The following is a 22,737-nucleotide window of genomic DNA, read 5'->3' on the forward strand; positions in this document are numbered from 1 at the left end:
ACACCCATGAGTCAGCTACAGAGGGCTGTGGCACTCCCATGCTCTTTGGAGGCAAATTATTGCCCCAACTAGCTCTAATGGGCACTCAGCAAGATGCTATGGGAACAACAGGATGGTAGAGTCAGACAGACCTGGATTCAGATGTCTGCTCTGTGAAGACAGGCAAAGTATTTTAGCTTCCCTAAGCCGCAGTGGTCTCCTCTGGGATGAGAAAATGGGAAATGAGGAAGCTGCTCTAGGCTGAATTGTATCCCCCAAATTCACACGTTGAAGCACTGACCCTCAGTGTGACAGTATTTGGAGATGGAGCCCTTGGGTAAGAAGTGGGTTTAGATGACGACGCAGAGAGAAGGCAGCCATCTGCAAGCCAGGAAGAGCCCCCACCAGAGTGCAGCCATGCCAGCTCCCTGGTCCCGGACTTTCAGCCTCCAGAGCTTTTAAATAATTTCCTGTTGTTTAAGCCACCCAATTGATGGCATTTTGCTGTGGCAGCTTTAGCTGACCGAGACAGAGGCACCTTTAGAGTATCAACTCTTGCGGGTTTAAATGCTCGTAAGTGCATGTAAAGCATTATTCATCATTAACTTTTGTGGCATTCAACGCAGGTAAAGTGCTTGGTACTGTTCTCAAGAGGCATCTTAGTAGCTGTGAGTGGCTCCCCTCTGGCCCCAGATGCCAGGCGCTACTACTACTGCCTAGACATGAGGTCCTATTGGGGGGGGGATGACCTGTAAGAGCTACCCTTCTTTTTCTGGGCAAGCTAATGAATTCTCCCACCAAGGCAAGGGAAAAAAACAGATCCCTAGACACAGCCCAGGATGCGTCCTCATCAGTCAAGGGGTGGAGGGAACCAGGGCTGAGACTTCCTCTCTGCTAAGTGATAGACATTCACGTGAGCTGTTCCCCATGAGCCACCATTCTGGATGCCTTATCTGTTCATTTAACAGACATTTATTTAGCACCCACAATGTACCATGCACTCACAGAAGCCCCTTACAAGTGTTAATGCATGTGAACTTTGCAACAACTCTGTAAGGTAGGCTCAATTTTATCACCCCACACTGCAGACAAGGAAACTAAGGCCCAAGAAGGTTAAATGACTTGAACAAGGTCGCACAGCCAGCAGGTAGGAGATTGGAATTCCATCTCCAGTGTCGCAGCCAAGCAAGCAGAGATACTTTGGGGGTCCCGTGTCCCCCCCCCATTTTTTTTAACCTTGTCTCCCTCAAAAACACCTGGGATCCTTTTACAGATATCCTAGAAACCTGAGGCCACTAGGATATTTCCTTGTAAAAGCCATACCACAGTCCAAGATAATTCAGTTCTTTATTCCCTTTCCATGTACTAAAAAAAAAACAAAAACAAAAACAAAAAAACATACACACAAAAAACAGGCAATTAGGGCTTCATTTATTCTTTCTTTCTCCAAGTAATTTTGACTGCCTACCAGGTAAGGCCCCGTGCTGGCTGCTGTGGGCCGAGGGACCACTGGCTGAAGGGCCAGATTGTGTTTTCTATAGCGTAGCAAATGACTGAATTTCCCTGTGAATAGAGTAAGCTATGAAAAAGGTTATTCTCTTTAATGAAAAGAAGGCCAAAGGGAGAGAGAATTAAATCAAAGAATGTAAAGGCTGGTACAGCCTTCCTCCTCAGCTCATAGCCTCCCTCTTATCCCTGAGGAGCTTGGGTTTCAAACAAGAGGTAAAAGACACTTCTTTACTCATATAAAAAAGTGAAATAAATCAGAGAAAGACACCTACTACATGAATTCACTTATATGTGGAATCTGAAAAATAAAAACAAAACAGAAATAGACTCACAGAGAACTAACTAGTGGTTACCAGTGGGAAGGGTGGAGCAGGGAGGAGCGAGATATGGGTAGGGGATTAAGAGGTAAAAATTACTGTGTGTGAAATAGATAAGCAACAAGGGTATGTTGTACAGCACAGAGAATAGAGCCAATATTTTATAATAACCTTTTTTTATTTTACTATTTTTTAGGGCCTCACCCACGGCATACGGAGGTTCCCAGGCTAGGGGTTGAATTGGAACTGCAGCTGCTGGCCTACACCACAGCCACAGCAACGCTGGATCTGAGCCATGCCTGCGACCTACACCACAGCTCACGTCAATGGCAGATCCTTAACCCACTGAGCGAGATCAGGGATCGAACCTGCGTCCTCATGGATCGTAGTCAGATTCATTTCCGCTGCGCCACAACAGGAACTCTGGTAGCAGCACTTTTAGAGTCACTGGAGGAGTTTTTCAAACATTCTGCCACCAGGCCCCCCCATCAGACCAGTGATATCATACATGATTGGTACCAGTGGGAGCCAAGCCCTTGCCAAAATGAGAGGAGATAGACTCAGGAACCACGGTTCGGGGTGAGGTCAGACTGAGGAACAGGGTCACTTTTTTTCTTTCTTTTTAGGGTTGCCCCTGAGGCATATGGAAGTTCCCAGGCTAGGGGTCGAATCAGAGCTGCAGCTGTCGGCCTACACCACAGCCACAGCAACGCAGAATCCAGGCTGCATCTGTGAGTCTGGCAGCTGAGTGGAAGGCAGGGTCAAAACCACTAAGGGGCTTGTGTGCTCAGCTCAAGGGTTCATTCATTCGTTTGTTCACTCATTCTTGCTGTGAGCAACTATTTATTGAGCACCATGTGCCAGATAGTGTTCTAGGTGCTGGGAATGTAGTGATGAATAAAACAGACTAGTGAGAGTTCCTGTTGTGGCTCAGTAGTAACGAACCCAACTTGTATCCATGAGGACGCGGGTTTGATCCCTGGCCTCGCTCAGTGGATTAAGGATCCGGTGTTGCTGTGGCTGTGGTGTAGGCTCACAACTGCAGCTCTAATTTGACCCTTAGCCTGGAAACTTCCATATGCTGCAGGTGTGGCCCAAAACTACAGCAACAACAAGAACAACAAAAAATGAAGTCCCTTGTCCTCATGGAGCTGAAAGACAGACAATAAGCACGTAACAAGTCAGGGGGCCACATGCTAGGGGGCTGATTACAGTGGGGCAGGGGGAAGAGAATACCATTGCTACTTTGTAACCGGTGGTGAAGGAAAGTATGTCCCATGAGGCGACAGCTAAGCAGCAGCCTGAATACGGTGAGGAGTGAGCCAGGATAACTGGACCAAGGAATATTCCAGGCCCGGAGACTAGTGTTGCAAATGTTCTCAAGCTGCCATGTTAAAAAAGGGCAAGAAGACTGGTGTGGTTGGCACCGGGGGTTTGGGGGCTAGAGAAGGCAGAGGACTGGGGTGGCGCCTTCGGGCCTGTGGAATGAAGGGCATTATCTGGTAAAGGATCGTCACACTGAGGATGGACTCAAAGGTGGAAGAAGAGAAGCCAATGAGGACGTGAGAGATGGACTAGGTGGTAGTAGAGGAGGTGAGCGGCCATCCGACTCTGTGTTTGGAAGGCGCCGTTGCTAGGCGTTACAGATGAATTAGAGCCCAAGGGCCATTCTGTTGGGAGGCGGGGTGTGTGTAGGGGTGACTCCTGCAGCAGAGGCCCTGGCAGAGCTCTGGGTCAGGGCCGACCAAGAGGGGGTTAGAGCCAGCTCTGCTCACTGGTGTTGGCATCTTTGTACACAGGGCCTCGATCAGCCCAACTTTTCCGGACTCCTGGCTGGAGGGATTGAGCATAGAGTGTTCCAAACCCTGGCTAGGATGGTGCGTTTCCCTGCAGGAAGAGTCCTGGGACATGAAGCAAACGGCAAGGACCAACAGCGCCCTTGCCAGACCTTGCCCAGGACAATACTTTGTCCCTGCCCCTGCTGTTGCTGCAGTTAGGATGTTGTGGCGTCTGCCCCACAATGACTCTTTGACACCCTTATCCTCCCTTTATTTCAGAATACAAATCGATTGATGAGTGCGAGGAGCTGGTGATCAATACCATGGCAACGATCAACAACTTATCTTACTACCAAGTGAAGAACTCCGTAATTCAAGACAAAAAGCTATATATTGCTGAATGTAAGGCTCAGAGTTGGATTTGGAGAGATGCATATTCGTTTAAGGCTTTGCCTTTACTGACTGAACACAAAACTGGAGGCATTAACATTTTCTGATGTCTGGTACAAATATCTAAGAGCCCGATTTAACTCCAAGAAAGTTGAATATGGGGACAAGTTGGTTTCTCAGTTCTTGCCCAAGTCCCTTATAGTTTGAATCTTCTTATCATTAAAATTTTTCAGGTTATCACTATTTAGCAGGATCTTGGGTTCTAACAGCCTTCAAATGAAAACTCAACCTCACTCATTTTATTTCTCTGCTCACCAAACCCAGTGCTTATCAAGCTCCTTGTGAGTAACAACATGGATGGGATCCTGGAGGCTGTGCGCGTTTTTGGAAATCTCTCCCAGGACCGTGACATCTGCGATTTCATTGTGCAGAAAAACGGTGAGTTAATGACACTCACATTCCTAAACAGGCGCATCTTGCCAGTAAACAGCTGAGCGATTTCGCAGCTGGGGTCATGACAACATGATACTTGTTTCTGCTTTGGGACAAGTGGTGCTTTACATTCTGTTCCGTCCATCCGCAAGGCTCTCAGCTCAGGATGCCAAGACGGATCTAGGCTGTGTTCTCAGCATTCCCCTTCCCTCGTGAGTGGTCTGAGTTCTGAGGTGGCCTGGGGGCAGGCGTGCACGCGTGCGCCTGTGTGTGTGTGTGTGTGTGTGTTTAAGGGAAACAAGCCGTCTGTACTCATCATTTCTGTCCATGAGAATGGACTCAAGAGACATTCTCCTTCATGTACTGGAATGTCTATTACAGCACTGCAGGTAATAGCAAAAAATGGAAACAACCTAGGTATCCATCAGCAGGCAAGAGGATAAGTACATTGTGGTAGATTCATGCAACCAAACTTCTACAGCAATTGAAATAAAGGAAGTTCATGTATCAACCTGCGTCAGCCTCAAACACATAGGGGCGCAAAGCTAGTAATAGGAGCATTAATGTGGAATAATGTCATTAAGGTAGTTTTAAAACATGCAAAAACCGTCTTAAGGGTTGTTTATGCAATATGGTCATGTGATAATGGAATATGGTATAAATATATTTGGAAATGATAAACTCCCCATTGAAGACAAAGTTACTTTTGAATGGGTGCCCCCAAAATGCAATATCGGATCTGTAATGTTTTATTTCTTGAACTGGGTAGCAGGTACATGAGAGCGTATACTAAACATACTCTGTGTGTCTCAGATATTTCATGTAAAAACAACCACTAAAAATACTTATTTATCCATGTTTGTCCTAGAAAATTGAGATAATACAGATGAAAAAAACCTCACTACTACCCAGAGATAGATAATAACATCTTGGTGTACATTCTTTAGACTCATAAATACACACACGTGATGCAGCCTTTGCCAAGCTCAGTAGGGCCCAGGACTGCACAGTGTGGGAGGGCATCTCTCAGGTGTGCCCGGAGTAGAGCAGGAGCACATAGCTTACCCATTCCCCACCAACCCTTTGCCTGGCCCCTGCTGGGGAGCTGGGAGGTTGAGACAACAGGACAAACACTTCCATTTCTAGGACTAAGGGAAGGCAGGGAGCCTGTCCTGGAAGTCCTCCCTAACCCCAGGCTGGTTTCCAGCGGTCTGAGCACGTCTTCTCCTACAAGCTGTGGCCCTGGAGGACTTCCTGGAAGATCTCACCTGGAGCCTACTCGCCCCTTCACCCCAGGGCTGTGTTTTTATGTATCTTTTTATTTTTATTTATTTATTTACTTACTTTTGCTTTTTAGGGCCGCACCCTTGTTATATGGAAGTTCCCAGGCTAGGGGTTTGAATTGGACCTGCAGCCACAGCCACAGCAATGCAGGATCCGAGCCACATCTGCAGCCTACACCACAGCTTATGGCAATGCCAGATCCTTAACCCACTGAGTGAGGCCAGGGATCAAACCTGTGTCGTCATGGATACTAGTTGGGTTTATTAGCACTTAGCCACAATGGAAACTCATTTTTTTTAATATAAACTCATTTTTTTATCATTATTTTTTTTTATGGCCACTCCTGTGGCATATGGAAGTACCCAGGCTAGGGGTCAAATCAAAGCTGCAGCTGCCGCCTACACCACAGCCACAGCAACACCAGATTCAAGCTGCATCTGCGACCTACCGCAGCTTTCAGCCATGCTGGATCCTTAACCTACTGAGGGAGGCCAGAGATTGAACCCTAATTCTCACAGACACTACGTTGGTTTCTTGACCCACTGAGCGAGGCCAGGGATCAAACCCACATCCTCATGGATACTAGTCAGGTTTGTTACCACTGAGCCACAATGGGAACTCCCAGGGTTGCATTTTTTAAGGAAAATTGCTACTAGAGATTCCAAAAGGCCCTTGAGAACAACCGGAAGTTGGAGATGAATGTCACCTGTGTGATTGGAAATTTCTGGCTCCCTCCTTGCCATGGGCGGGCTCTACCACTGCCTCAGGGAGGGAGCTGATGCCTGTGTCAGATACAGCAATATGGGGACAGATGGCCTGGGGACGGGGAGCAGTTCTGGAAGAGGTGGATGTTGGTGAAGCATTGCTGGGCAGTGGGCAAAGCTTAGCCAGAGTAGACTGAGTCCACCAGCAGAGTTTCCAGTTTTGCAAGCTGCTCCCCATTTCCCCGTTGCCATTTGTGAAATGAAATACAGCTGGGGCCCCTGAGCTTTATGGGTCTGCCTTTGTTCTCTGCCCTCGCAGTTCACAAGTTCATGATCGCACTGCTGGACGCTAAGCACCAGGATATTTGCTTTTCTGCCTGTGGTGTTCTCCTAAATCTCACTGTGGATAAAGACAAGCGTGCCATCCTAAAAGAGGGAGGTGGCATTCAAAAGTAAGTTTGAAGGAATGGACTCCTGACTCTGTCAGGATTCAGAGGACCTAGTTTTCCAGGGAGCTTGGGCCCATCTCCTAATTTCTCTGGGGCAGAGCTGTTTCAGCATTTGCAAGCCCCTAGCTAGGGCTAAAGAGGGATTTGGATTCCACTGCATGCTTAAAATAATTCAAAAGTAGGTTATTGCTACTTTGTGGCTACTTAAATTTGTAGATACGAAATTCTTTTTAACACTGAAGTATATATAATGCCCATCAAACACCACAGAAAGTTAATTGTCATGTTAAAAATGTAAAAATTAAAGAGATTCTCACCTAATAACTTCTCAATTTGACTTTTACTAACTTAGGTTAGTGGATTGTTTAAGGGATGTTGGTCCTACTGATTGGCAGCTGGCCTGCCTGGTGTGCAAAACTTTGTGGAACTTCAGTGAAAATATCACCAATGCTTCGTCCTGTTTTGGAGATGAAGCCACGAACACACTTTTAGCTCTGCTGTCATCATTTTTAGGTAAGACTGCTGACTGTGACACTGTGAATTTTATCAGAATGAGATTTTTTTTTTTCTGTGACCTGTACAGAGATAAAGTTTGGTAGGCGTTTGGGTGGCTAAATTTTCTGCAAGTGTTGCCGAAGCTCGGCCTCTATCCACCGGTGCTGAATAGAAACACGGAGTCAGAGTTTTGGGTGAAGGAGAAAAAGATAGCTTTTATTGCTTTGCCAGACAAAGGAGGCCACAGAAGACTAATGCCTTAAAGAACGGGCCCCCCATTGGGAAGAACTGTGGGGAGTTTTATGTAAAAAGGAGAAAAACAGGTTTTCAGATAGGAATCAGGATTGGGGCTGACATGCATTCTTCTTTCTTTGGGGGAATCAAAGCTGACTTCAGGAGATCTTGGCATGATTATGATGGTGGTCTTCTGGGTTATTGCCTAGAATAACAGTATTTAGGAAAAAGACATACTGATCAGAGATTAAAACAAACTAGGAAAGTTCCTGAAAAACATCATGTGCTAATAATCCTTAATCCATGGGCAATTGTGCTCAGTGTGCCTAATATTTAGCTTATGGGTGATTGCATTTAGGGTGCAATTAAGCTAGGGAGAAAGATAAGGAAGGACTCTAAGCTGTTCAGTTTTAAAGTATTCATTTCTCTCTCTCTCTCTCTCTCTCTCTCTCTCTCTCTCTCGCTTTTTTTTTTTTTTTTTTTTGCTTTTTAGGGCCACACCCACAGCATATGGAGGTCCCCAGGCTAGGGGTCAAATCAGAGCTATAGCTACACTACAGCCACAACAACACAGGATCTGAGGCACGTCTGCAATCTACACCACAACTCATGGCAATGCTGGATCCTTAACCCACTGAGTGAGGCTAGGAATCGAACCCACAACCTCATGGTTCCTAGTCAGATTTGTTTCCATGGTGCCACGACAGGAACTCCTAAAGGTACTCATTTCTTAAAGAAGCATAAGGAATAAACTTAACTACATCACTATGTGTATCCCTTGAGAGGGAACCAGAATCCTGTCCCAAGGAGGTACTGTTGTTTCTTGACTGTTCCCCCCCTTGTCTTTGCATCCCCTTCCTTCCCTGATCAGCAACTGTCTGAACCTGTCCTTTGGAACTAAGGGAAGGTCATGGAGGCTGCACAAGGACCATTTCCTAAAAACAAGAAATGAGGACACAGAAAGGCTTTTGTGGGAGTTCCCGTTGTAGCGCAGTGGTTAATGAACCTGACTAGCATCCATGAGGAGCAGGCTCTATCCCTGGCCTTGCTCAGTGGGTTAAGGATCTGGCATTGCCGTGAGCTATGGTGTAGGTCACAGGTGCAGCTTGGCTCCCATGTGGCTGTGGCTGTGTCTGTGGCAGAGGACATCGGTTGCAGCTCCAATTCGACCCCTAGCCAGGGAACCTCCATATGCCACAGGTGTGGCCCTAAAAAGCACACACACACACACACACACAAAGGGAAAAAAGGAAAAAGAAAGGCTTTTGTGTCCAGGAGCAACACAGGGCCCTGCTCAGTTACATAAGTAACAAGAACGTGTTAAAGATGATTATAATTCAGAGATGTGTGGAAGAGGCTGAATTTTATTTACAGTGGGGACCACAAGGACTTTGAACTCATTGGATGACATCAAGATTTCTTCTGTGGCTTTTCCCACCTTTTTTTGCACTTTCTACGGACTGTGTAAATAGATCTCAGCATAAATGTACTGCTGTTGCTTAAAAAGTTTATAGACGTTGTTGTAATTGAGAAAACATGACTACAATCTACTCTGAATCAATTCATGCTTGTCATGAATTTTAATTAGCTGCCTCAATTAGGTGGGGGAGGGTCTGTGAAACTATTTGACATCCCAGTGAGGTCCTCCCTTGTAAAGTGGGAAATCCCTGACACAAACAGAGGGAAGGTAATTGTGTCTCACATTTAAAGTTTCTATTTTCAGGATAATTTTTTTCATCCTGCCTCAGGCCTCACAACAACGATTGGGGTCAGTAAATGAGTGTTTAAATAATCCCTCTTCCAAAGTGGAGGCGAGCCTCCCTACCTTTGCCCAGCATCGTGTTGGATCTGCGAGGTGGTGTGGAGCGGCTCACTGTGACTCAGAGGCTGTGGGTTCCATTCTTGGCACTTTTGGGTGGGGGTGGTGTGATTCGACAGGACAATCCCTCAGAACCTGTCTGTAAAAGGGGACATGACCTCCCGCCCTGCTGCAGGGCGTCAGGAGGATCAAACAGGCGTCCTGAGAGCTTACGGGAAGACCAGAGGCTGTGGTCCGAGTTCTGAATTACATCCTTGCTTTATCACATACAAGGAGGGTTAAAACCTTGGGTTAACCCCTCTGAATGTGTATTTTCTCCTCTCTAAAATGGGGGTGGTTTAGGTCCATTTGGCAGAGTTGCTGATGCTAAATGCACAGAGGGGCACAAAACACCTGAGGCAGATTCCCCCCCACCCCCACAGCACGTCCTCAAACCGCGCTTGTGCGGGTTGCTGGGTAGATTCTAAGTATTGTAACAGGAGCCCAGACCCAGAAGCTATTTGAAAGAATCAGGTGTACCAGGTTTGATTCTTTTTTTTCCCAGGTAAATAAAATTGTGTGTAAGAGTAGGGGAAGGAAGGCTGATTTTAAATCATTTAGGTTCATCGTCTGCTCTGTGGACGTGACGCTCTCTCAGGTTTCCCCGAGCAGAAGGTGCTCCGCTTGCCTTAATTCAGTTCTACTGACTGTGGCAGAACAGCGGCATCCACTGTGGAATTAAAAGGCCGCCCTTGTCCTGGGCCCCCCAGTCCAGGAATTCTGGCGCATGCGCGCTGGCTTAGGCCAATTCGCGGCATCTTTGACGTTGCCCAGGTGAGTCTGCTGTTCTGCCAGCAGTGACAGCCTCTGCCTGGGTTAACGAAAGAGTTGAAGGGAAGGATGCCCAGGAAAGGAGGGAGCCGGGCGACAAACACACTGCCCAGAGCCCGCAGGACAGGCACTCAGGACCCCCGAGGTCGTTCCAGAAGGAACCGGAATCCCCGAGCGGCCCGGTGCCCCACCCCGCTGGAAACCCAGCCCTGCTCTGTCTCGGCTCTTCCGGAAAAAGTCCTATCTCCCCCGCGTTCCCTCCAGGCTCCTGCGTGGTTCTGGCTTTTGGGTGCCCTCAGTGAGTGGGACTCTGCGTCTCCTCTGATGTTGGCACAACTTTCTGTCTGTCTCCCAAGGGGGGAGAAGATGTGATTGGTTGCATGAGACGCTCTCCTGAGGTGCAGGGCTTTCCAGCCTTCAACAGCAACAGCCTCCACCCCAGGCTGGTCGTGACGTCATTTGGCACCTAACTCTGGGGCAGGTGACCACATATAACAAAATGGAGGGGGCGGGGCGGGGCCCATGGCGCCTTAGAAAGGGCAGCTTCCCAGAAGGGGCAGCACACCTGGTGGCACGCTTGGGGGCACTTGACCACAGAGGCCTGTTCCTGCCACTCCCCTCCCTCAGCCTTCCCTGATGCTTCCCTAAGCTTTCACCTTTGCTTGTGTGTATCCCTCACCTGTCCAGCCAGATGCTGCCCGTCTGGTTCTCACAAGCCCATGCTGGTAGGAAACCTGTACTAAAGCAGTTAATCACGAGATACATAACTTGTTCCATATTATTATTTTGTAACTTTTATTTCCCTACTCCAACTTTAGGGAGAGGATATTGCCTTGTGCAAAGTTAAGTTCTCGATAGATGCTTGTGGATGAACTCACAATAGTGGTACCATTGTTTTAATAGTGCTCCAGACTTTTAAAAGCACATGCAGGAGTTCCTGTTGTGCCTCAGTGGGTTAAGAACCCGACTAGTATCCATGAGGTTGCGGGTTTGATCCCTGGCCTTGCTCAGTGGGTTAGGGATTTAGCGTGGTTGTGGCTGGGGCATAGGCCAGCAGCTGCAGCTCTGATTCTACCCCTAACCCAGGAACTTCCATATGCCACAGATGTGGACCTAAAAGGGGGGGCGGGGAGAACGTACATAAAAGTATGTTCATTCTGTCCTCACCATCTGTCATCAGCAGGTGACAGATGAGTTAGGTAGGCCTAGAAGGGTTAAATCACTTGCCTAAGATCATTCTTAGTAAAGCCAAGACTGTTGATCAGAAAGGAACCATGTAGGCCCTGTGTTTTTCTTACATTCCATTACACCCTTACTCCCACCCCACCATGCAAGGGGACTGAGGCATGGATGACAAAAGCATGTCCATCAAGGAGCCAGGTCACCAGCACAGTGTGTCATAAATTTCTCACATGATCACAAGCTGCTCCTTATGAACTGTGAGGACAGGCTGCTTCCTGGCTCCTCTTTTCATGGTGTGGGCCTCAGACCCTTACTTTGGGCAGGGTTGTAACTGTGTCTGACCAGCTGAATGGCAGCAGGTGAAATGGATATGTGAGTGAGAGTATACTTGGATTTGGATTCTTTTACAAAGATAGCAAAAAAAAAAAAAAAAAAAAAAAGCCATTCTGAAAACAGGAGTCACTATCAAATCACAAAAGTCCTGCGTTGCAGAGTGAGCACTGTTTTTTGAAATAATTCCAGGGCAGTGGATTTAGTAGTGGGAAACTGGAAAATAAAAAGAATAATGGTCCTCAGTGTGGTTGGGATGTTGGGATGTTGACGGTCTTTTTGGAAAGTGGCTTTAAAAGAATGTTGTTTAAAACTTACTGATGTACTGCAGCCACCGCTTAGAAGCTCATTAGCAATCTGTTTAACTTGACATTCCTAAGTGTTGGTTGTGCCCTGGCACACTAGTCGACCATGAGCTTCTCTCGGGGTTGCTGGCAACTGGTGATTAGGGTGTGCAGTTGATTACTGTAAACATAAAAGACACTAAGTTGTTTTGTGTTCACCTTAGGTAAGTGCAGCTTCACACCTGGGTTATGTGACAAGGGGTAGAGTGGGGCCCAGTGTTTAAGCCCGTGGCAAAGAGCCATCAGGTGCTTCTGGAACACGTAAGGACTGTGCTGTATCATAGTCACAACAGTAATCAAATCCTCAGGAGCTACCTGGTGCTGAACAGCAAGCTAGGCAATGGTGCAGTGAGTAGGGGAAGCTTTTACAGATGCTGCAGGATCAAATAGAGATTGTGTTGTAATGGTCACTGACAAATTTGAGTCTTTAATTTTTCCTTTTTTTTGGGGGGGGGGAAGATGGGGGGCACTCGTGCTGCATATGGAAGTTCCCAGGCTAGGGGTTGAATTGGAAGTGCAGCTGCCAGCCTGTATCGCGGCCACAGCAACACCAGATCTGAGCCACATCTGTGACCTACACCACAGCTCAAGGCAGCACTGGCTCCTTTAACCCACTGAGCAGAGCCAGGGAGTGAACCTGCATCCTCATGGATATTAGATGGGCTCATTTCCACTGAGCCACAACAGGAACTCCAAGTCTTTAATCCTTCTATACCTTATCTAATATTTTCATATTTGGAAGTGTGTTGTGCACAAAGAAAGCTTGAGAATGACTGGTTATCTAAATCAGTTTTTTTTTTTTAAAGATGCTGTGGCCAGCATCTTTAAAAAAATGAATAGCAAAGAAAGAAAATATCAATATGTAACATGTAAAAATAAGCATTCTATTGTGAAATGTTTGTTATTTATATGTAAATATGTAAGAGTGTGTGTGTACTCATCATGTTATATGTTTTCCTTAGGTGACAGTAAAAAAGTTTGAAAATCATAGGTCTAGCTTTCTCTTGGATTATCCTCTGCCATTCTTTGCAGTACAAGTTCCACAATTTATTTATTTATTTATTTATTTTGCTTTTTAGGGCCACATCCACGGCATATGGAGGTTCCCAGGCTAGGGGTCCAATTGGAGCTGTTGCTGCCAGCCTGCGCCAGAGCCACAGTAACTCGGGATCCGAGCCAAGTCTGCAACCTACACAACAGCTCATGGCAACACCAGCTCCTTAACCCACTGAGCGAGGCTAGGGATTGAACCCGCAACCGCATAGCTCCTAGTTGGATTTGGTTCCGCTGCACCACGACAGGAACTCCGTTTTTTTGATTTTGTTTTTTTTAAGTTCCAAAATTTAATACTCTGACCGATTTTGTGCATTTGCTATATTTGCTTTGAAACTTGAGACTGCTTTTCTCCTACCTGTAGGTATTTGGCCACTTTCATTATCTTGTCTAACCCAATTTACAATTGATAGGATCTGAGCATAGATTAACTAATTATATGTTGAGCCTGAAGAAAAGTTAAGTCTTGATGTTAGATTAAAAACTGAAGGAGTTCCCACTGTGGTGCAACAGGATCAGCAGTGTTTTGGGAGTGCTGGGTGGCAGGTTCGCTCCCTGGCCCAGCCCAGTGGGTTGGGGATCTGGTGTTGCCATAGCTGCAGCTTAGGTTGTGACTGTGGCTCAGATCTGATCCTTGACCTCGGAACTCCATATGCTGTGGGGCAGCCAAAAATGAAAAAAAACAAAACAAAAAAACACCCCCCAAAAAACTCAAAAAACACCAAAATAGACATTTGCTAAAACCACCAAGTTCAACCAAAGCCCTGGACAGAAGAAGGGAGTGTAGGGTGCCTGGGCGGCCCTCAGCCCCAAGCTGCTTGAAACAAGAGAATTCTTTTTTTTTTAAATTTTTATTATAGTTGATTTCCAATGTTGTCATTTTCTGCTGTACAGCAAAGTGACCTAGTCATATATATATATATATATATATATATATATACACACACACACATATACACATACATTCTTTTAAAAGAATTCATTTTTAACCAAAGGGCAGTGCTCAGAAAATATAGAGGAATGAGCTGAAAGAAGATCTAGAAATCCAAAAGCACTCAGAGTCTCACAGACTCCTCTTGTTTAGCAGGAGCCCAAGACAGACTATGAAGGCGTGGAACACCCTCTTTATTCTTTCTCCTCCTCTCAAAGCCTGGTTATCAAATGGGTGGGGAGAGCCAGATTTGCTTTCAGGGGTCTCCATGGAGAGGCTTGCTGAAGTGTTTGCGTCTGCCCAGAACTTATCTCAGAGCTGCATAGCTGTCCACTTGGCTGGAGGAGAGGAGGGGAAGGAAGGTACAAACTGGGATTCCAGACTTATCTTCTTCTGGGTGGTGACACTAACACTAAGAGTGCCAAAGTACACAGAGTGTATGAAAATATTCAGGGTAGAAAACTTGATGTAAACACACATGAAGCATTTTATGATAGGACTCTAATTGGCCTTAGGAAAAAAGTTTGCAGATTGTGTAAGTAGCAATATTTGTGGTCACTTTAGTGGTTACCACAAAGTCTGCCTCAGCCACAGACCTAGGAAGTGGCAGAACCCATCTTGGGACTGGCAGGCCCGTTCATTTTCCTGAAGTCCTTCACGTGGAGTCCAATGTAAACAAAGAAAAATGCAGTGGCAGGTTGCTGCAGAAACCTCCATGGCCATTTGTCTTCCTACTTAGGTTGGAAATACCTATGATAGTCACAGAATTCAGAGTGCCTTTGGATTAATAAGTAAATTAAGGAATTCTCTGGTTGCGTAGCAGTTACGGAGCCAGCATTGTCACTGCTGTGGCTTGGGTCACTGCTGTGGTGCAGGTTTGATACATGCTACAGGTGCAGCCAAAAAGAAAAAAAAAGGAAATTAAGGTTGTAACTTTGAATTTTTTTACAAGTGCTTTTCTGCATTGTCCACAGCCTCACTTGGGACTCTGATACTCCTTGGGATTCTCAGTCTCTCACTTTGACACTTTTATCAGTGGGAGCGTAGGGGTGGGGGGTTGTCTTTTCAAAGAAGTATGTCCAGGCTGCTTTCAGATGAGCAGAATTGATTTCCAGTCAGATTGGCAGTGTCAGATTCAACTGTGTGACCTTCCCAAATGATTTCTGACTCCTTTTATATCTGTGGACCACTGATGTAATTTTTTCCAATGTGCAGATAATCTATTAACACTTTGTTTATTCTGAGAAATTGGGATCCGACTTTTGTATGTAGGCTTACATGTAAATACTAGGGATAAATTGAAATAAGAGCTCAATTCAATCTAGAATTTTTTTTAAGATTATCATCTTTTTTTAAATTAAGAGACTCACATATACTTATTTAAAAATTTTTGTTAAGAACAGGGATTCTGTCGTGGCTCAGTGGTTAATGAACTCAACTAGCATCCATGAGGACACTGGTTCGATTCCTGGCCTCACTCAGTGGATTTAGGATCTGGCGTTGCCGTGAGCTGTGCTGTAGGTCACAGACGTGGCTCGGATCCTATGTGGCTGTGGCTGTGGCATAAGCCAGTGGCTACAGCTCTGATTCAACCCCTAGCCTGGGAACTTCCATATGCCAAGCCCTAAAAAGACCAAAAAAAAAAAAAAAAAAAAAAAAGTATATCTATATGGTCAAGGTCAGAAGAGAATTAAAGAACCACTCTCATAAAAAAGCCTTGTTGGAATTAGAGATGACCCAGGATGAGTTTAACTCATACCATCAAAAATTAAACTTTATTCAGTAGGATTGCATTTCCAAATAATTGCTGTAATTTTAATTTTTCTGATACAGATGAAGAATTAGCCCTGGACGGGAGTTTTGATCAAGACCTAAAACACTATCACAAACTCCATTGGGAAACAGAATTCAAGCCAGTGGCACAGCAGCTCCTAAACCGAATTCAGAGTCATCACACCTTCCTGGAGCCCCTGCCCATTCCTTCTTTCTAACATGATGCAGATTAACAACAGAAACAGGAAGTCAGGTCTCCTTCATTCTTAAGAAGTGGTAACAAACATGAACATTTCTTTCAGTATTAACAAATATTGAAAGTTTTTCAGGTACTGACGTTAGTGAGTAGTCATAGTGTTTTAAAAGAAATAAGCATTTCTTGTTAGGTATTATGGAAAAATGAAAATACGTGTACTTTCCACTATAAGAAATGTAAGATGAAAATATATACGTGGTTTTCTAAGTAATTGACTTTTTCTTCTTATTCTCTATTAAATAATGTAGTTTTAGCCTTAAAATCCTGACTCAACAAGTCTAGAACTCAAGTGCTTGTCAGTTCGGTAAATGAACTACGCAATGAAGACTTAAGATTTTTGTGTGTAGAAAGAATGATGGTCAAACTACTAGGAATACATTCCTTCACAAGTGTCTGCACTAATTCTTAGGGCATCTAATATGAATTTTCTGGTTAGGTACCCATATTTTTTGGTTCTCACATTAAGAGAAGGGGTTAAGTGGAAAAATTTAGAGAAGACTGCGGTGGGCCATCTATTTTTTGGGGGGGGCATCTATTTTTTATCAAATAAGTTAAATAGATGGAAAAGGGAGTATTTCACCTCTACTTTCGTTTGCAATAAAATGAGTAGACCAGATAGTCCTCATAATAACTCTCTGTGACTAGGGAGGTGAGCTCATATGCCAGAAAGAGTGTAGGCTTTAGAGTTATGATGGCTCTCATTTTGCATCCTAGCTCTTCCCTGCTGGACCTGGGGCAAGTAACTTAATTTTTTTTAAACTTCAGGTATATAATGGGAATACTAGCTATTTTATTACAGTGTAGTTTGGGAAAACAAACAAACAAAAAACATTAAGTGGGCAAACTGTCCAGTACAGTGACTGATGTGTAGTAGGTACTCAATAAATTATGCTAGTAATTAGTTTTATTGGTTTGCCACATTTTGTAGGATAAGTTTGACCCTTGAATAAATGGTCAAAAGCAAAGAAACTGAGATTACTCTTGTTATCTCATATTAGGCATAGAAGATTTAGAAATAAAAGTAGATTTACTACTCTGTAAGGTGAGCAATTAGCCATTAATAACAGAAAAGCTGTTATAGCTCATCTCTCATCCTAACAAAATACCAAGAGTAATGGGAAAAAGGCAGGCAACCTGGACCAGATGGGCTCTTAAAAGCCTTGTAGGACAAAAACCCTAAATAATCCAGAAACAAATAGACTTTCCAAGGGATCCTCTGGTTTGGGGCACATCCCTAGTTGGGGCTCAGCAAAATCCTCTAGCACCCCTAACCTTATGATCATCTGTCATGCATAAGTATATGCTCACAGATGCGCTCCAACAGATGAAATCATTTTTAAAAGACTGCGGGGCTAATCTTCAAAAGTTTTTAAAGATCTAAATCTTTATTTCATCCATAGCAGGCTACATATTCTACTTCTAATGAAAAATAAAAAATTCTTTCCCCCAAAACATCCCCCTCAGTATTTATAGCTAATATAAACTCATGAGGAATGCCATTATACCCCACCCCATTAAACCCCTCCTCCTCAGACACATGTGCAAGCTGGACCATCTGGAACCATCTACCTGCCTTTAAAAAAAAAAAATTGCAGTGAAAAACACATAAAATTTACTGTCTTAACTATTTTTAAATGTACAGTTCAGTGGTGTTGACTCTATTCAAATTGTTCTGCAATGGTTCCCTGGAACTTTTCCATCTTGCAAAACTGGAGCTCTCTATTAAACAGCCCTGTTTCCTCCTCTCCCCAGCTGCTAGCAACCACCATTCTGCTGTATTTCCATGAACTTGTTTTGACTTGTCTAAATACCTCATACAGTATTTGTCTTTTTGTGACTGGTTTATTTCACTTAGCACAATGTCCTCAAAGTTCATCCATGTAGCATGTGATGGGATTTCTTGCCTTTTTAAGGCTGAATAATACTCCTTGTGTGTTTATACCATATTTTGTTTATTCAGTTCATCTATCAAAGGACTTGGGTTTCTTCTACCTCATGGTTATTGTGAATAATGCTACTATGAACATGGGTGTGTAAGTAGCTCTCCGAGATCCTGCTTTCAATTCCTTTGAATGTATACCTAGAAATGGAATTACTGGATCATATAGCAGTTCTATTTTTAATTTCTTGAGGAATTTCTATGCTGTTTTCCACAGAGAGTGCACCATTTCACATCATCAACAGTGCACAAGTGTTCCCATTTCTTTACATCTTCCCCAGCAGTTGTTATTTTCTGTTGTGTGTTTTTAATGTCAATACTATGAAATGATACCTTGTTGTGATTTTGATTTGCAATTCTCTAATAATTAGTGATGACGAGGGGTCTTTTCATATGTTTGTTAGCCATTTATATATCCTCCTTGGCAAAATGTCTATTCAAGTCCTTTGCCAATTTTTAAATCAGGATACTTGGCTGGCTCCCTCCCTCCCTCCTTCTCTCCCTCTTTCCTTCCTCCCTCCTTTCTTTCTTTCTTTCCTTCCTTTCCTTCTTCCTTTCCTTTCCTTTCCTTCCCTTCCTTCCTTCCTTTCTTTCTTTCTTTCTCCTTCCTTCCTTCCTTCCTTCATTCTTTCTTTCTCTCTCTCTTTTTTTGTGCTGGTGGTTGTTGATTTAAAGGAGTTACCTATATTTATATATTCTGGATATTGAGCCTTTATAGGATACATGATTTTTCTCCCGTTCCGTAGGTTGCCTTTTTACTGGTGATTGTACCCTTTGATGTACATAAATTTTCAAGTTTGATATAGTTCTATTTGTCCGTTTTTTCTTTTGCCTTTGCTTTTGGTGTCGTGTCCAATAAGTCACTGCCAAATCCAGTGTTCTGAAGCTTTGCCCTTGTGTTTTCTTCTAGGAAGTTTATAGTTTTAGTTCTTCTATTTAGGCCTTTAATCCATTTTAGTTAATTTTTGTATGTGGTTGCAAGATAAAGGTCTAACTTCATTCATTTGCATGTAGGGATATCCAGTTTTCCCAGCACTCCTTTTTGAAAAGATAGTCCCTTCCTCATAGAATGGTCCTGACACCCTTGTTAAAGATCATTTGACCATGAACATGAGGGTTTCTGGGTGTTTTGTTTGATTTTATTGGTCTATATAAAACTCTATATGGTACTTTATGTAAGTACCATACTGTTTTGACTACTCTAGCTTTGGAAAATATTTTGAAATCAGGATATGTGAGACATCTAACTTTGTTCTTTTTCAAGCTTGTTTTGGCTATTTGGGGTTGTTTGAGACTCCATGTGAATTTTTGGATAGAGTTTTCTATTTCTGCAAAAAAATGGCATGGTTTAGAGATTTCATTGAACTTGTAGATTGCTTTAGATAGTATTGACATTTTAACAATATGAAGTCTTCCAATCCATGAACAAAGGATGTTTTTCCATATATTTGTGTCTTTAATTTTGTTATGTTTTGTAGTTTTCAGTGTCAAGTCTTTCAACTCCTTTGATTAAATTTACTTCTAAGTATTATTTTTATTTATGCTATTATAAATGGAATTATTGCCTTAGTTGCCTTCTTAGATTGTTTATTGCTAGTGTATAAAAATGCAACTGAGGGAATGAGAGTGTATGTTGATTTCATATCTTGCAACTTTGTTGAATTTTATTTCCAGTAGGCTTTTTCTTCCTCCCTCCCTCCTTCCCTCCTTCTCCCCCTTCTTTCCTTCCTTCCTTCTTTCCTTTCTTCATTCCTTTTTTGGTGTGGAATCTTTAAGATTTTCTACATTCAATATCATGTCATTTGCAAACAGATAATTTTGCATTTCTTTTGCCTAATTTCTCTGGCTAGAATTTCTGTTACTATGAGTGGTAAGAATAGGCATCCTTGTCTTGTTCCTGATTTTAGAGGAAAAGCTTTAGCCTTTCAGAGAGTAAGCTCTTAGCCACGGGCTTTTCATATATTGTCTTTTAAAACTTTTTATATTTTTATTTTCTATTGGAGTATTGCTTGTTGGATTGCTGTGTCTAGGACTTCCAATACTATGTTGAATAAAAGTAGTGAGTGTGGGCATCATTGTCTTGTTCCAGATTTTAGTGGGAAGGCTTTCAGCTTTTCTCCATTGAGTATTATATTGGCTGTGGGTTTGCCATAAGTGGCTTTTATTATGTTAAGGTATATGTTCCTTCTATACCCACTTTGGTAAGAGTTTTTATCATGAATAAAAGTTGGATTTTGTCAAATGGTTTTTCTGCATCGAGATGATCATGTGGTTTTTGACTTTTCTTTTGTTAATGTGGTGTATGACATTGATTTGCATATGTTGAGCCATCCTTGTGAACTTGGGATGAATCCCACTTGGTCATGGTTTATGATCTTTTTTATATATTGTTGGATTCAGTTGGCTAAAATTTTTTTGAGAATTTTTGCACCTATATTCATCAAAGATATTGGCCTATCATTTTCTTTTTTTTGGTAGTATCTTTGGTTTTGATATTAGGGTGATGGTGGCTTCATCGAATATCTCTAGGAGTGTTCCTTCTTCAACCTTTTGGAAACATTTAAGAAGGATGTGTATAAGTTCTTTGTATGTTTGGTAGAATTCACCTATAAAGCCATCTGGTTCTGGACTTTTGTTTGTGGGGAGTGCTTTTATTACATACTCAATTTCATTTCTAGTGATCAGTCTGTTCAGTTGATCTATTTCTTCTTGATTCAGTTTTGGCAGGGTGCAAGTCTATAGAAAGTTGTCCGTTTCTTCTAGGTTGTCAGATTTGTTGGCATATAATTGTTCATAGTACTCTCTTATGGTTTTTTTGTATTTCTGCAGTATCCATTGAAATTTCTCCTTTTTCATTTCTAATTTTGCTTATTTGAGTTATTTTTCTCCTCTTGGTCAGTCTGGCCAGAGGTTTGTCAATTTTGTTTACCCTTTCAAAGAACCAGCTCATGGTTTTATTGATTTTTTTTTCTATTGTTTTTTGAATCTCTACCCTCTCTGATCTTTATGATTTCCTTCCTTCTGGTGACTTTAGGTTCTGTTTGTTCTTCTTCTAATTCTTTCAGCTGTGGGTTAAGTTGTCAATTTGAGATTTTTCTTCTTTTATGAGGAAGGCCTGTATTGCGGCATCCCATAGATTTTTGAATGATTGTTTTCATTATCATTTGTCTTGAGGTATTTTTTAATTTCCCTTTTGATTTCCTCATTGAACCACTGGTTTTTTAGTAGCATGTTGTTCAATCTACATATAGTCAGTTTTTTTCTTTGCTTTTTTTTTAAGTCATTTTTTTCTCATTTCTTTTCCTGTGGTTGATTTCTAGTTTCATACCATTGTGGACAGAGAAAATATTTGAAATAATTTCTGTACTCTTAAATTTGTTGAGGTTAGTCTTGTGCCCCAGTATGTGGTCAGTCCTTGAGAATGTTCCATGTACACTTGAAAAGAATGTATGTTCTGATTTTTTTGGATGTAATGTCCTAATAATGTCAATTAAGTCTAACTTTCTATTGTGCCATTTAGGATCTCTGTTGCCTTATTGATTTTCTGTCTAGAGGATCTGTCCATTGATGTGATTGGGGTGTTAAAGTCTCCTGCTATTATTATATTCCATAAATTTCTCCTTTTATGTCTATTAGTATTTGTTTCATGTATCTGGGTGCTCCTATATTAGGGGCGTGTATATTGACGAGTATAATATCCTTTTCTTTTTAGGGCTGCACCAATGGCATATGGAAATTTCTAGGCTAGGGGTTGATCAGAGCTGCAGCTGATGGCCTGTGCCACAGACACAGTAACATAGGATCCAACCTGCACCACAGCTCACAGCAACTCTGGATACTTAACCCACTGAGTGAGGTCAGGGATCAAATGTTCATCCTCATGGATACTAGTTGGATTCATTTCTGCTGCACCACCTCAGGGAACTCCTAATATCTTCTTCTTGAATGGATCCTTTTATCATTACATTAGTGTCCTTCTTTGTCTTTCTTTATGGCCTTGTCTGATATGAATATTGCAACTCCTGCTTTTCTGTCTTTTCCATTCACATGAAATATCTTTTTCCATCCTCTCACTTTCAATTTATATGTGTCCTTTGCCCTAAGGTGATTCTCTTGCAGGCAGCATATTGTAGGCTCTTACTTTTTTATCCAGTCTGCCATTCTGTGTCTTTTGATTCGAGTATTCATTCCATTGACATTTAGGGTAATTATTGATAAATATGTATTTATTGCTATTTTAAACCTTATTTTCCAGTTGATTTTATGTTTCTCCTTTGTTCCTTTTTTTTTTTTTTTTGGATTTGATGATTTCCTTTTATTTTATGCTTGTGTCCTCCTCTTTTCAGTTTTTGTGAATGTACTGTTTGGTTTTGATTTGTGGTTGCCATGTTTTTCAAGTATGTTAACCCCTTCCGATATCTGCTTGCTTTAGCCTGATAGTCATATAGGCTCAAACACATTCTAAAAAAGAGTCTAGATTTTTCTTACTTTCCTTCCCCATATTTTATGATTTTGAAGTCCTTTTTTAACATTTTCATGTTTGTTCTTTTGTTGTTTCTTGTGTTTATCATCACTTTTACAATAGGTTCCCCCCCCCTCCCCCGGCCTTTAGATCTGTATACTGGCTTATTTGAGTGATTGTTTTCCAATTGTGATTTCCTCCATCCTATTACTTTTTTTTTTTCTTTTTCTTTTTTGTTTCTTTGCCTTTTCTAGGCCCGCTACCATG

At 42.7% G+C, this 22,737-nt stretch overlaps 1 protein-coding gene across 22 annotated transcripts in view; it reads left to right on the forward strand.

The window, feature by feature from the left end:
* Positions 1–22,737, forward strand: part of ARMC2 (armadillo repeat containing 2) — a 156,930-nt gene that overhangs the window by 101,708 nt on the left and 32,485 nt on the right. For 12 of the 22 annotated variants that reach the window (XR_014806729.1, XR_014806718.1, XR_014806730.1 and 9 more), the window contains 5 exons: positions 3,863–3,985; positions 4,298–4,411; positions 6,713–6,845; positions 7,195–7,355; positions 15,874–16,277. Coding sequence is in view for 11 of the 22 variants with exons in the window: in XM_021090838.2 (XP_020946497.1) it covers positions 3,863–3,985; positions 4,298–4,411; positions 6,713–6,845; positions 7,195–7,355; positions 15,874–16,031 (689 nt within the window). In the remaining 11 variants the exon portion in view is untranslated. Of the gene's footprint in view, positions 1–3,862; positions 3,986–4,297; positions 4,412–6,712; positions 6,846–7,194; positions 7,356–8,064; positions 9,133–15,873; positions 16,278–22,737 lie in introns of those variants that run through there. The other 10 variants (XR_014806696.1, XR_014806713.1, XR_014806693.1 and 7 more) reach the window with 4 other exon arrangements.

The sequence above is a fragment of the Sus scrofa genome, chromosome 1 (genome assembly GCF_054392235.1).
Source record: "Sus scrofa isolate SSC_HxYL_T2T_F1_AM1 chromosome 1, Sscrofa_HxYL_maternal_Yorkshire_Landrace_v2.0, whole genome shotgun sequence".
NCBI lineage: Eukaryota > Metazoa > Chordata > Mammalia > Artiodactyla > Suidae > Sus > Sus scrofa.